At 40.0% G+C, this 14835-nt stretch overlaps 1 protein-coding gene across 12 annotated transcripts in view; it reads right to left on the bottom strand.

The window, feature by feature from the left end:
• LOC138739359 (protein THEM6-like) overlaps positions 1–14835 on the bottom strand; it is a 45723-nt gene that overhangs the window by 21004 nt on the left and 9884 nt on the right. For 10 of the 12 annotated variants that reach the window (XR_011342201.1, XM_069891239.1, XM_069891238.1 and 7 more), the window contains one exon: positions 8608–8686. Coding sequence is in view for 11 of the 12 variants with exons in the window: in XM_069891239.1 (XP_069747340.1) it covers positions 8608–8686 (79 nt within the window). In the remaining variant the exon portion in view is untranslated. Of the gene's footprint in view, positions 1–8607; positions 8687–9607; positions 9916–10042; positions 10127–14835 lie in introns of those variants that run through there. The other 2 variants (XM_069891244.1, XM_069891242.1) reach the window with 2 other exon arrangements.

Below are 14835 nucleotides of genomic sequence, written 5' to 3'. Positions count from 1 at the left end.
ACTTGTAAATTGGAATGCTGGAAGATTAATTGAAGAATTCATGGCATCTGTGGAGTTAAAGTGTTAGAGAAATTACAATTGCTTTCTTGTGACATCACAACACAGAATGTTATGAGCCTGTAGCCTCTTATACACTTTGCCCTTGCACTATGTTTTTTTTGACAGATCATGAACCAATTCTAGTTATAAATGTCTAATTTCTGGGTTTCCCAGAAATGAAGCTACATTTTCCTCACATTAGCTCATTAAGAATAGTGTTACTGATTGCCACTGTTTAGAACCATAGAACACTACAGCATAAAAATGGAGCTTCAGGCTATCTAGTCCATGCAGAACTATTATTCTCTCCCATTGAGCTGCACCCAGACCATAACCCTCCATATCCCTCCCATCTATTTGCCCATCCAAATTTTTCTTAAATGTCAAAATCAAGCCTGCACCACTTTAGCTGTCAGCTCATTCCACACTCTCACCACTGTATGAAGAAGTTCCCCCCCCAATGTTCCCTTTAAACATTTCACCTTTCACTCAATCATTTCCTGCAAAATCAAACCCAAAAGATCCAAATTATACAATTTTCTTTTCTAAATTACTTTTTTTTTTGCTTCTTCTCAGTTTGCCGAGACCTGCACCCAGTTCATAGCCCTTGAGAGGGTGGGAAATGAACCTAATCTTTGACCTCACAGTCACAAATTGGCATTTGTTTCCTATCTCCTTATATGTAAAGAGCTTTTATGTTTTGGCTGCATGTCACACCGGATGTAGGAACTTACCACAAAGGGAACTGCTAACATAGTCTGGCTTTCTTCCAATACATTGCAGTACAGCATTTAAGGCCTTAAAACATATTGTGGTTTAAAATTACACAACAAACAAACCAGGAAATAAAAAAAAATGGCATCAATATTTCACTTCAAGCCTTGTACTGCACATGAAAGATGTGTATATACTTCTTAAAACAAAGATGAGAAATATCAAGACAAACCTTATAAATACATTTAGCAATCGTTTTCTGCAATAATCAAACAAAATATGAGTAAAACAACTTTATTTTTGCCAGCACATGGCACGGTTTCCCAGAATTTCAAGTGTTCACATGACACTTTGCTGCAATACATGATCTTTAATTCTCACTAGCAGGGATTTTACTGTGGTATGGAGACGAGAGGTTACCCTTAAATACAATTCAGAGAATGAAAGGATTGGAATGAAAAAGAGGCTACACTACTTACTACAGCACAGACCTACTTAAACAACAAGATACAGTAAAATCCCTGTTATCCAGAATTCAAGCAACCAGCAGCCTCAAACTGGCAATTAAAAAAATAGCAGAAATAAATAGGTAAAAAATAAAAATGTTTAAAATTTGCACCTCCTAGCAGTCAGTTTGCAAATCACACAATCTCAAGCAACCGGAAAATTAATTTATCCGGATTCTACCAATCCCCATAGGTGCCAGGTACCAGGGGTTTTGCTGTACAAGGCAAGAGGGTATCCTCAGGGAAAGGTAGTCATCTGATACAACTGTGGAGAAAAAGATACCATGTCAAGGAATATCCAAAGGAAATAAAAACACTGGAGCAGTTTCCAGTGTAATTCTTGGTCTATTAATGAGGCAATTAAAGAGCAACTTGTCCGTGAACTACTCTTTGCAGACGATGCCGCTTTAGTTGCCTATTCAGAGCCAGCTCTTCAGCGCTTGACGTCCTGTTTTGCGGAAACTGCCAAAATGTTTGGCCTGGAAGTCAGCCTGAAGAAAACTGAGGTCTTCCATCAGCCAGCTCCCCACCACGACTACCAGCCCCACCACATCTCCATCGGGCACACAAAACTCAAAACGGTCAACCAGTTTACCTATCTCGGCTGCACCATTTCATCGGATGCAAGGATCGACAACGAGATAGACAACAGACTCGCCAAGGCAAATAGCGCCTTTGGAAGACTACACAAAAGAGTCTGGAAAAACAACCAACTGAAAAACCTCACAAAGATTAGCGTATACAGAGCCATTGTCATACCCACACTCCTGTTCGGCTCCGAATCATGGGTCCTCTACCGGCATCACCTACGGCTCCTAGAACGCTTCCACCAGCGTTGTCTCCGCTCCATCCTCAACATTCATTGGAGCGACTTCATCTCCAACATCGAAGTACTCGAGATGGCAGAGGCCGACAGCATCGAATCCACGCTGCTGAAGATCCATCTGCGCTGGGTAGGTCACGTCTCCAGAATGGAGGACAATCGCCTTCCCAAGATTGTGTTCTATGGCGAGCTCTCCACTGGCCACTGAGACAGAGGTGCACCAAAGAAGAGGTTCAAGGACTGCCTAAAGAAATTTCTTGGTGCCTGCCACATTGACCACCGCCAGTGGGCTGATATCGCCTCAAACCGTGCTTCTTGGCGCCTCACAGTTCGGCGGGCAGCAACCTCCTTTGAAGAAGACTGCAGAGCCCACCTCACTGACAAAAGACAAAGGAGGAAAAACCCAACACCCAACCCCAACCAACCATTTTTCCCTTGCAACCGCTGCAACCGTGTCTGCCTGTCCCGCATTGGACTTGTCAGCCACAAACGAGCCTGCAGCTGACGTGGACATTACCCCTCCATAAATCTTCATCCGTGAAGCCAAGCCAAAGAAGAACTGTTAATACCAGTAGTACAGCACCTAGGAAAAGTCTGTCAGAGACAGGGGTCTAGGTCAGGCCTAGGCCATTTATGTTTGTTAACAGGAGTGGGGAGAGGGGCGAAAAAAATCCCAAGTTCCACAACAGCAAAAAATCACACCCAGGTTTCAGAAGAGATCAACTTAAAGATCAACCAATGGAAAATCTATCCCCTGCAAATAGCCAACAGATAATATACAGGGACCATTAATAGCACCACCTGAAGCTTATAGAGAGGAAAGCATGTCTTAATGATGAAGGATATTTAAGTACTTACCTATCAAAATATAAAATATTTAACATAGCAACTGAAATTTAAGGAAAAAGAAATTTAACTCAAACATTTAAAGAAAAAGAAAACTCAGCCCCATGATGCTAATTAGTTAACGCTGTGAAAGAATCAATATGAACCCATTTTGCTTCTGGTCAGAACATGGACTGAAGCTACTCATCAATATAGTCCAATTAGCATTGATTATATAAAAAAAGGAATGACAATACCATTTAACAATGCTTTTAGACCAAACCTTCAAATAACAGCTGCTGTTACAGCAGTGCTGCCATTGGCGCAGACACAGGGAGAGTGGAGACACTACTACTCTGAAGGTTTCAAGTACCCAATCTTAATGCTGATGTCTCCTTACACATTTTAAAGGGCAGACAGTGTTTGTAATTAGAATCTTGCAACCGCGAGCTCTGTGTTCAAGATGGTGGTGCCTTTCCTTGGCAGGGACCATGAGGGGTTGCAGACTTTGGGAGAGAAGCATGGCATGGTACCAGAAATAGTGAGATTACTCCCCCCACCCACCCCGTTGAGGAGAAACATGGGAGACGACTCTACAAGACAGTGACCACTGCAGCAGACCATCAAGGGCTCAGAAGCTGATGGATCCACCCAAGCTGCGGGTAACTTCACAAGGGCTGTGGGCTGCTGGAGTCTGGCTCATGGAAACCAAGTATCAAAACTGGGATTTGAGAGGGTGTTGAGGGCAAGAAGAGCTCCTGAAGGGCTTTGGATGCTGAAGGATTCTTGATCATATCAGAGATTTGGAACTGGAACTTGGGTTGCCAATGGATGAAACAGGGGTCTGTGCAACTGCAAAAGTGCTGGAGACGAATCCATGGGTGCTAAAGGGATTCTCTTTTGCTTCTCATTCTTTTTTGTGGGTACAAAGCAATACTCATAGTAACTGATGGCCTTACAGCTGACAAAAGTACATCACGTAATTTATGTGACAATAAAAGTAACCTTGAAGACAGTGAATACGAGTTAATACAAGAATAAATTTTACATTTGACGTGACATACCTTTGGGAATAGTGTTTAAATCACCCCATGGAGGAAGTTTCAAAAGGTGGAACTGGAAAGATCAGTTAGAATTACCAAATTGGATGGCATACAAGACCAAATTTTTTTTCTCAGAAATTGGCTCAAAAATATCCCCCGGGTCTTGTATGCAAACTTGAAATTAGGGTGATAATGATGATTAATGCCGACAGTGATGATCATCACTGCGTGGCTCAGTATCAGGGAGGGAGGGATCCCCTGCTGCCTGGCCCCAGATTCTCAGGGAGGTAGGGATCCCCCACAGTCTGCCCAGCCCCGGTATCAGGGAGGGAGGGATCCCCTGCTATCCATTCGACATTGCCGCGATGGCTGCTGAGCAGGTTGCCAGCTACCCCCAGCTTCAAGCAGCCTGTGGGGGTGCTGCGACTGTCCGGGAAGCAGGCCTGCAGCTTCAAGAGCCACCTTCCCTCGGGTGGCCTGTGCTTTCCATAGCCACCGCCACTCACTTCCCCACAGCAGAATTCACCAGCAGCACAAGAGGTTCAGGAAGAATGTTTGCCAACATCGCCAACACCCACGGGGTCCTGGGCCCTGGAGCTGGGTGGCCTGTCAAGGAGAAGCCACACAGCAGTGAGTGAGAACTGAATTAAAACATATTCTGCTTCCCCGTAAAAACGCTAAAAAAAAATTAAGGAAGTAGGACATGACGCAAATGAAGTGCTTTTTTAGTTTTTTCTTTTTTATTCCTTACCTTTTGTTATGAAGGTTTGCTATACAACCATACTGCCTCTCTCCCACTGTAACTTATCATCAAATGATAAAAAGGAGGGAATGTGGAAGAACAGTTTATATCTTGATGCTTAAAGCTTTTCCTGTTAGAATTAGAAGGCAGCTTATAATTATAAAATGGCTGAATCACATAGTGTGCCATAAAATGGCAGAACTCATTTTGCAAACTCTATAGAAAATAGATTTATACCTTGCTAAGACAGAGATAAAAAAATGACTTATATAATCATAATTAAAATTTAAATAAAGCTGGCAAAAACATCATTAAAATTGTGTCCTTCAAGGTAATGCTGATTATTTACCAGACAAAAACACATACTATTCTTTTGTGTATGATAAATACCAAAATAGAGCTAAGAACATGGTTTTATATGATAAAGTGATGTAATGCAAAGGTGGGAGGTCACTTCTACCCTTTACCCATTTGAAATTGTATAAATTTGGAATAAAATCTCTCTATCTTTGGATGTGAGAACATGAGACAGGTGTCAGAAATTGACTTCTCCTGATTAGCCTTGCTCACTTCCCATATACAAATTGACTATTACTGAAATAAAGATCTGTATGCTTTAAAGTGATATTTTCCTGAGTGTGTTTTCTATTCTGTTGTCTAATTTCAAATTGGCATGGGCTGACTTCTACATTGGCATAGTCAGCAAGAATCCCTCAAAAACGATTGACACGGATGGAATAAGTGTCAACAGTGAGACTGGGACTTCAGACGGAATTGACAGTGCACCTCCGGGACCCTTGAGCCCGGACTCCAAAGCCCACTCCCAGGAACACTGTGGTCCCTCATTTGAGGTTGATCTGGTTCCCTGCTGAGATCCATAAAACCAAGAGAAATAAAGCATACAGGTCAGTGGAGAAATAAGGTTTAAGGTTACTTGACTGCAGTGATTATACAAAATAAGGTTATATTGTTTGCCTGAGGTTAAATTTAATTCGCTCAGTTGGCCAGAGAGGCCCAGATAAAAGGTTTTAATTTGTGAAACAGGCAGGAGATAAGAGATGAGACAGCAAATGGATAAGGCAGATGGAACTGCCCTGGTACAACAAATGTGTTATTTGTATCGGAGGTATGGTTTTTTTTTTTTAAATTTATTTTTCACACCATAAACCACATTGACCATGATACATACATTTTCCTTTTCAAATATATACAGTGCCATTTTCTCCCCCCCCTCCCTCCTCCCATCCCACCCTCCCTACCTCCCCCCCATCCATTTAAAGCACAAAATCTAAGATACATTAAACCAGTCAAACAATGTTGTAATTCAATAAAAATAAACAAGAAATTCCTCTGAGTCAATTCTTTTCATTTCCTTCTCCTTTCGTTAATTTAGGTAGTGAATGTCCCCGGTAGGTTTTCTCTATTGTGTTTCATGTAAGGTAAAAGATTAAGGGTAGAAATTTAAAATTGTCAGTGAGTTACGTAACTCAGTAATATAAAAAAGGGTAGGAATTGAGGAGGAGGCGAGAAAAGGGCTGGCCAGGTAAATTATGATAGAGTTAAAAAGGTAATGATATATCAGAAAAGGAAATGGTCCCGTCCATATTTAATTTACCAGATCTGTTCCAAAATGACAGAGCAGGAAGAAGAATTTATAATTATAAGCTGTCTTCTAATTCCAACAGCAAAAGCTTTAAGCCTTAAGATATAAACTATACTTCCTCATAGTCACTCTGGCAGTTTTTTCCCCCTAGGCTTTTTCCTAGGTTTCTGTAGGGGTTGTTGACCCCACCAGTATTTATATATGTATAATTTATATAACTGTATTCTCAGCTGTATTGGGTTGGGGGGGGGGTGATAAATACAGACTCTGTATGTTATATGAGTGTTGAAAGGGATTGTATTGTTTGTTTGAATTTTTATGAGCCTATAAAAATAAAAAATATTCAAAAAAAAAGCACTAAAAAAAAATTCTTAATATAGCTTGTTGAAATGGGAGGGAGAGATCCTTATATGCCTTTGGGTCTTATATCCGGTCAAAATATCTAAACATGTTTCATTTTTAATGTTGAAATCTTATGAAAAACATATCCAATTTGATGTAATTGCTAAAGTAATTGCTAACCATAAATGTAGACTGTATTACAGCATGCTTAAAAATCACATAGGGTGGTTAAAATTCACTCTTGGCTGACCATTGCATGTATATTCAAATAGCATATTTTAAGTCTCTTAAGTTGTATGTGATATTTTTTCTCCAAATGGTTAACCAGAAAATGATATTAGAAAGTACAGCTTGTATAGACCATAGAGGTTAACTGAAATAAAATTTACAATTCACAAGAGTACAGATTGATGAACATTGTCATCCAAGGCAAAATGATTACATTGAAGACTAGCAACCCAAATCATTGCATGAAGATAATAGCCACAGAACACATCAAAGACGGCTAGTCACTGAGCACAGCTTGGGTGGCGGATCAGGAACTGACCATGCAATCATCTGATGTTCACATGGGTGGACAAAAAGGACCCATGAATCAGAATTGTAGTCATTGACAGTCAAACTATGAAGGATGAGCTGATATTGTCAGTTGACTTGAAAAAGCAGGTCCAGTCCAGATTATATAAGAAACCTTTCTACACACCAATTAGCCAAGTTAGAGATCAGTGAGTGAAACAGTAAAAGTGATGCAAAGTAGAAAGTGATCTGTGATACTGGTAATAGTATAGTTAGCATTTGTGAAGGTACAAGTTAATCGGTTAAGAGATCTGTCTTCTAAATCACAAAATGCAACTTATTTAAGGGACAGAAAGCTAGCAAAACCTCATACCTGCATATGTGCCTTTATTCTTCCTGGTGGTAGAGTTCATAGGTTCATAGAATTGGTTGTCAGAATAACCAAGGAGACTAACAGCAGTACATCTTGCACATGGTACACATTGAAGCTACAATATGCTCATGGAGAAAGTGACTGGTATGCCAATCAAGAGTTTCTGGATTTCCAGGCTTCTTTAAAATGTTGTTGGTTATGTAATCTTGCCAAATGGAAAGCATTCCTTAACAATTCTGTGGATGCCTTTGGATGCAAAGTGAATCACTCACCATAGGATACTCAGCTTTGGACTTGCTCTGGAAGTCACAGTATTTGTGGCTAGTCCAGAGACGATTTTATAACCATATAACCACATAACCACTTAAAGCTCAGAACAGGCCAGTTCGGCCCTGCTAGTCCATGCCGTAACAAATCCCCACCCTCCTAGTCCCACTGATCAGCACCCGGTCCATACCCCTCCAGTCCTCTCCTTTCCATGTAACTATCTATATAACCATATAATTCCCAGGATATTGTTGGGTGGAGAAATTTATAAAGGTACTGTCATTGAACATCAAGGATAGTTGGTTAAACTCACTTGTGTTTGAAACAGACACCTGCGTGGGATTTCGCTGAAGACACAGCTAGTTCTGGAGTGCAGCTTTTGGATTATAGCAACTGAGGTGTAGTGTCATTTCTTAGCTCCAATTTCTTAGCATTCAATGCTCTTAGCCTTATGAAGTGAACTGATGTGGCTGTGACAGTTTTTTAAAAAAACAATCAGATAAAACTCTTGGCATTAACATGTCCAAATCCAAATTCTTCTTGGATTGTCTCAGGAATTAGCTAAGAAGATTTTTCCAAGAGACAGCAGAAAGATTTTGTTTTATGTAAAGAATGCATCCTACATCTCACACCTTTAAAATATCTTTTCCAAAAACAGAATTCAGTAAAAAGGGAATTGATTCAACAAATTATTTTCCACAATTAGTTTTCCCTTACCCAGAAAATAGATGAGATTTCCATTTTTGGACCCAGTTATGCTGTCTATGTCCATTTCTGACTCAAATTCAGTAAATATAGTATAAATGATAATTACCTGGCAAAATCACATTCCCTCAAATAGCGTGCATTATTCATGTGGCCCAGAAAGTCGATGTCTTGAAAGAGCACAAGGCCTAAAATGCAGATTATAGAATAAATAAAGGCATTGTTAGGAAAACATTGTACTCTCTTAAATAACTAAGTAAACAAATAAAAAAAATAAAATACACAAATCACTGTTGAAAATTTTCTTTAAAAAGTTACAAATATTGAGTGAAGTCCTTTTTAGTATGTTAACCTGATACTCCTGTGGACTCGCACTATCAGATATTCATTTCATTCCTTTCCCCACTTTCTCTGCAACTGAAAAAGTGTTTACTCCTTCCCAATTCTGGCATGTTTTTCTTTCTACGATGCTGCCTGACCTGCTGAACATTTCCAGCAATTTCTTATTTAATTTCAGATTTACATTATCTGCAGATTTATTTTGATGCAAAATCTTGGTATATACTACCAGCAACAAATATTTCAGAATTATTTATCGAGGCAAGCCAAGTGATTGACCTGCATTCTCCCTCTACCAGGAAGACATTCAAGACAGGAAGCACTGAAAACCCATAAATGGCCCCTCTTTTACATGATTATTGTTCCCTTATTTAAAATAAGCCAATTAAAGGGGACGAAATAAGAATCCACAGCAAAAATGGTGCTGGCACCAGTGGTTAGTAAATGTCAGATCAGATACCATTTATTGTCATGTAATAAAACAGAAATATCACATTACATGAAATTGCCTTTCATCTTCCATAAGGAAAACAAAGATTCGCCATTAGCATTGCCCAGCACTCCTTACAGTCAGAGAAAGTGAAGCAAACGAGTCACTGAGTGTCCATGGATTCACCTTCAGCGCTCCCACAACTTCTGCAGCTGCACAAGAGTCCAGTTCAGTTCAAACCACTGGCAACCCAAGCCCAGATTCAAACCTCTGACACAATGAAGAAGCCTTCAGGAGCCCTTCTTGTACTCAACACACTCTTGAATCCCAGTTCCAATACCTGGTTGTCATGAGCTTGTCTCCAGTAGCCCGCAGCTTAGTGAGAGTCCTTTGGCCTCAAGTCACCAGCAGCCTGTGTGGGTTCCTCACCCACAAGTCACCAACAGCTTGCTGCTTTTATGTGTCTTTCAGCTGCAGAGCCTCTCACTGGTCCACCACCATGGCCACCATCCTTGGGATTGCCTGCTCTGCTTCTCCTTCTCAACAGGGGTGGCAGGAGGGAGTGTTCTCACAGTTACCAGTGTCCTATGCCTGTCCACTGTTTGCCTGGAGTCTGCAACCCCTCATGACTGCTGCTGAACACAGGCACCACCATCTTGGGCCCAAATGCTGCAATCGCAGAATTTTAAATATTACTGTCTTTAACAGGTTGTTTCAAGCCATTACCAAAAATGTAAAACAGCTATTTATTTTTCAATATGGAATCATGACTTACTATTTGTAGAAAAGATAAAAGTAGTATGTAGCCTTCAAAGGTAGAAAATTGGGGTAAAGATAAATGATCTTGTCACATAATGAATTGACGATCTAGTCTTTCCCAGAGTGATCTTTCTCCCTGAATATCAACATGCTTTCAGCGTACCAGAAGCAGCAAACATACTGTAAATCTCAGAAGCTGTCAGAGGGAGGAAGAAGAGTCCAGGATAAACTTTTGATTATTGAAGAAATGCTCAAAGATACAGAATGCCAATAAATCATCAAAGTATCAGATGTCATGAGATAAAGTTCAGAGATCAGTTTTAGTGTAAGAGTAACATCAAATGCAACCCAGAGATTCTTTTTCTGCAAGCCAGGCAGAATTTCTATTTATCGGTAATGTGAATAAAGATAGGTATGCAAACGGGAGAAATGGAAGCAAGCAGGCAGTATAAACAAATTAGGTAATACAGAATCCTTAACAGAGTCTCTGATTGAGTGTTGTTTATGAGTCTGATGGTGGAGGGGTAGCAACTGTTCCTGATATTGGTGGTATGAGTTAGTGGCACCCATACCTCTTTCCTGATGGCAGCAGGGAGAACAGAGCATATCCTGAGTGGTATGGATCCTTAATAATTGTTGCTGTTCTCTGATGGCAGCATTCCGTGTAGATTTTTGATAGTGGGAAGAGCCTATGAATACTGAAGTATTGATTTAGGACCTCCCAACCTCCTCTGCCTTAAGGGACATCTGCCTCCTTTATCCTTAAGCCACTTCATCTTGATTCTCATCATCCTTCTTCACATATGCATATAACGCCTTGGGATTCTCCTTAATCCTACTTGCCAAGGCCTTCTCATGACCCCTTCTTGCTCTCCTAATTCCTGTCTTAAGTTCCTTCTTATGAGTCCTTTCTGTTTCCTGCTTTCTAAAATCTAATATATTCTTCCTTTTTCCTCTTAATTAGATGCCTCACCTGTTTTGTCAACCATGGTCCCCTTTTCCTACCATCTTTTCTTGTCGCAATGGACAGTTGCCCATCTTCTTGGGGCAGGCAAGATTGAGGCCTATTTGAAACAGATGGGTACTGGTGAGATGTTGAAGATATCCGTGAATAAGTTGGTCAGTGCAGATTTTCAGTACTCAGCCAGGTACTCTGTCCACACCAATGCTTTCCTTGGATCCAGTTCCTGAAGGTAGCCCACACGTCATCTTCTGATACTGACAGTAGAGGATCATTATTGGGCATGAAGGTGTGCATGGCTCTTCCTTATTCTGAGTATGTCTGGGAGTAAAGCTTTGTTGTTTCCTACTGCACCCGATTTGGTTTGGTGGCAGGTTATGTCAGTTAGGCCCTGCAACAGCTGTCGGGTATCCTTTGTTGTTTTCGATTCTCATCTGGAATCTTCACTTCATATGGGAGATGGTTTCTTGGAGGTCATACTTGCTCCTTGTGACATGTTCTGCACCTCCAGACTTAAATGCCTGTGATCTGGCTCTCAGCAGGTTCTGGATTTCGTTGTTCATTCAGCCCTTCTGGTTAGGGAAAACCCTGAACAATTTGGTGGAGACACATTCATCAAACCAGTTCTGATAAAATCTGCAATGATCCTGGTGTAATCATTCATATCCTCAGCTGAGTCTTGAGCACCACCCAATCTACTGACTCAAGGCAGTCCTGTAATCATACTTCAACCTCCCGCAGTCCTGATCTCTGGAACCTCTCTTTTACAGCTCCAGATTATACCTCTAATGACAAAACTCAAATAATTTATGTAACAGAAACAAAAGAGCACTCAACATCAACTCGAGACTATGGTACTTTTAGTTACTGAGTTACCCTTAGTTACCTTAAATTCATTATTTCCTAGATTTACATCAACTAGAGATAAGGAAATTTGTTCATCTACTTTGAGCCTCATTTTTTTTTTAAATTCAGAACCCACTTATGAGACTATATTGAATTATTCTCCAAATCCGTATGTACCATGTGTCTTTTCTGATAAATTGTGTAGGAAATATTTTCATGACTTGACCAAAAGGCAGCTTCTGGGAAGGGCAAAAAAGGTCTTAGCCTAATCGTATTTCAGAAAGAGCACTGAGGCAAATATATGTCCAAATGGCACAACAAAAACAAGTTGTTGACTCAACATTCTAGGCTTTGATTTGCAGTCTGTTTTAACACCACGTTACCTGCTCATGGACTGTTTTTATCAACCTACCCAAATTTGCAGTATTTAATACAATATGCATGTTCATCATTCAAATGGATTATTCCTCAAGTAAAGGTCCTTTTTTGTATTTAATACTATAAACAAATAAAGTTTTATTTGGTTATTTAAAACCAACCAACTTTACAAAAAATAGTAGTTATATAATGTAAATAGATAATGATGGTACACCAAAGGTGACAGCAAATTTTGTTAAAAATAGCTTCCGAGGAATGGGAGTGCTCCAATTTTTCCAGGGTTTTTTGAGGGAACTTCGTTGTTGGAAGTGGGAATTTGTCATACTAATAGAAGACTTCTGTATTACAAATATTTAAAGCACAGTTATTTTCTTGCAAACTTTTGTGATCAAGTCAATGACACCCTGGAGCTCAGCTTCCAAATGTGCCTTGCCCACAGGAAAAATCTCAGGGATTTTGAGAAATCTGAAAATTTGCGAATGTTTTCTTAAAATACAATCATCTCTCTGTAACCTGGGGTCAATTGTAGTGGGGATGAGATGGAACATTATGGTGACAGAGGTTGAAAAAAGTGTTGGGATAATAGCATAATGGTGTTCAACACCAATTTGCATTAAGATGAAGACCTCAAACATAATACAATTTTCAGGTTACCAGCTAACCTCCCGTATACTTCTGAGACATGGACTTTCTTCAATAAGCTCTTCAAAATATTAATGATGCCTATGCAAAATTCTTTAAATCCTCTGCTATTCCAACATTCTGGGTATCAAGGCACTTATTACTCTAATGGGCAGGCCATAATTCTGCATAGCCAATTGTTGGCTTTCTATTCATCATGGCAAGGTTCAGCACATAGAAAATGGAAAAAAAATTCAAGGAGACTCTTAATGCTTTCAGGAAAATGCAACATATCCCAAATTTGTGGGAATCCCTAATTAATTATTGCTCAAAATGAAGAAGCATTATTTTGGATGGCATAGAGAATTAGAATTCATTTGTCAGGAACATGCAGAAGCCCAAAACAAATGACAGAAGAAGTACACCACCTCCTAACCTGTTCACCCCATCAAGCACTTCCTGCTTGACTGAGAGTCAGCACTTCTCGTACTGGCATCAGCCCCTTCAAAACTTGGAGAACCTGAATGGTAGCAAGTTTCTCACTGCTCCAGGACAGACAAACAGAGAGAAGGAAAATCAATAAATAGATGTAGAATCAGAAAAATATGCATAAGACTTGTATTAGTCCGATTTGTTCAACAGAACAAATAGAAACATTTCAAGACACAAATAATTAACTGGAATACATGGATTCAAACAGTTTGATACAAAGAGATCAATATCCCTGCTTTGGAATCAGTTTTGTACACTGCTGGGCAATCTATAGGACTCTTTAATTGCTTTTTGTGGGCATTCATGATGCAATATTGCACCTTAGAATTATTTGTTCCAATTCATTTGAGAAATTGCCCAAAGGAAATTTGTTGAGCAGCTAGAGAAATTATTTCCAGGAAGGACTTCCCTTTCCCTGAGAAAAATATGGTGACTATTCACTTTATGCATGCCCCTCATGATTTCATACACCTCTAAAAGTTCACCCTCAGCTTCCTGCGCTTCAGGAACTCTCTATCTGGCCTCTTCTTATTAGACAAGCCCTGCAGTCCTGATAACATCTTCATGAGTCTTTTCTACTCTTTTTCCAGCTTTTTAATACCTTTCCTACATCCAGGTGACCAGTGCAGTGTTACCACCAGTAGCCACTCTCCAGTCTAATGGTACCTCACCATGTTTAGAGATGATGCAAATATGATGTCCAAGCTCCTGAAATCTCCCCCCCCCCCACCCACCCACCTTGATTCCCACAATGTCCTAAGACACACTTAATCATGCATTTGGAATTTGCCCACCACTTCAAGAGCTTCAGTACTTCCTCTTGTGTAACATGGAATATGTTCCAAGACATCGCTATTCATTTCTCTTAATTTCTTAGCTTCTGTGACCTTCACACTAAATACAAATGAAACATATTCATTGAAGACTTCACCCATCTGGTGTGGCTCTACACACAAGTGACTATTGAATGTGAAGAAGGCCTATACTCTCCTTAGTTATAGTTACGACGTTGCTCTTAAAATACTTTTAGACTCTCCCTTAAGAGTTTGTTTCACTTCATATATCAAAGCTATCAACATAGAGGTTCATGTATTGTTTGAGAAAACGATCCTGAAACACAAACTCCTTCCTACCCAAGCCCTTTACATAATGGTACAACTAACTGAATTCAAATGTATACTAATATCCTTAATTAAGAGAAAGGGGCATTTGGATGTAGAGTTGTAAAAAAACTAATGGAAATGTCTCCACTTATTCAGTTGCCTGGGGCCCATTTACTTTTGACATTTCAAATGTAGAGATCCCAACTCATTGTCAATATTCTGGGGGTCACTCTCAACTAGAAACTCAACTGGTCCAGCAAATACCAGTTACAATAAAGGTGAAAGGAAGGGTATCCTGTAGCAAGTGATTTATTTCCTGACACCCTTCCCTGCGGCCCCCACCCCCCCCCCCCCCTTCCCCTTCCCCTTCCCAATCATTTAAAAGGCACTTGGATGAAGCAAATTACA

Source organism: Narcine bancroftii, chromosome 7 (assembly GCF_036971445.1).
Source record: "Narcine bancroftii isolate sNarBan1 chromosome 7, sNarBan1.hap1, whole genome shotgun sequence".
NCBI classification, from domain to species: Eukaryota; Metazoa; Chordata; class Chondrichthyes; order Torpediniformes; family Narcinidae; genus Narcine; species Narcine bancroftii.
This window is presented reverse-complemented; position numbering and strand designations above follow the sequence as displayed.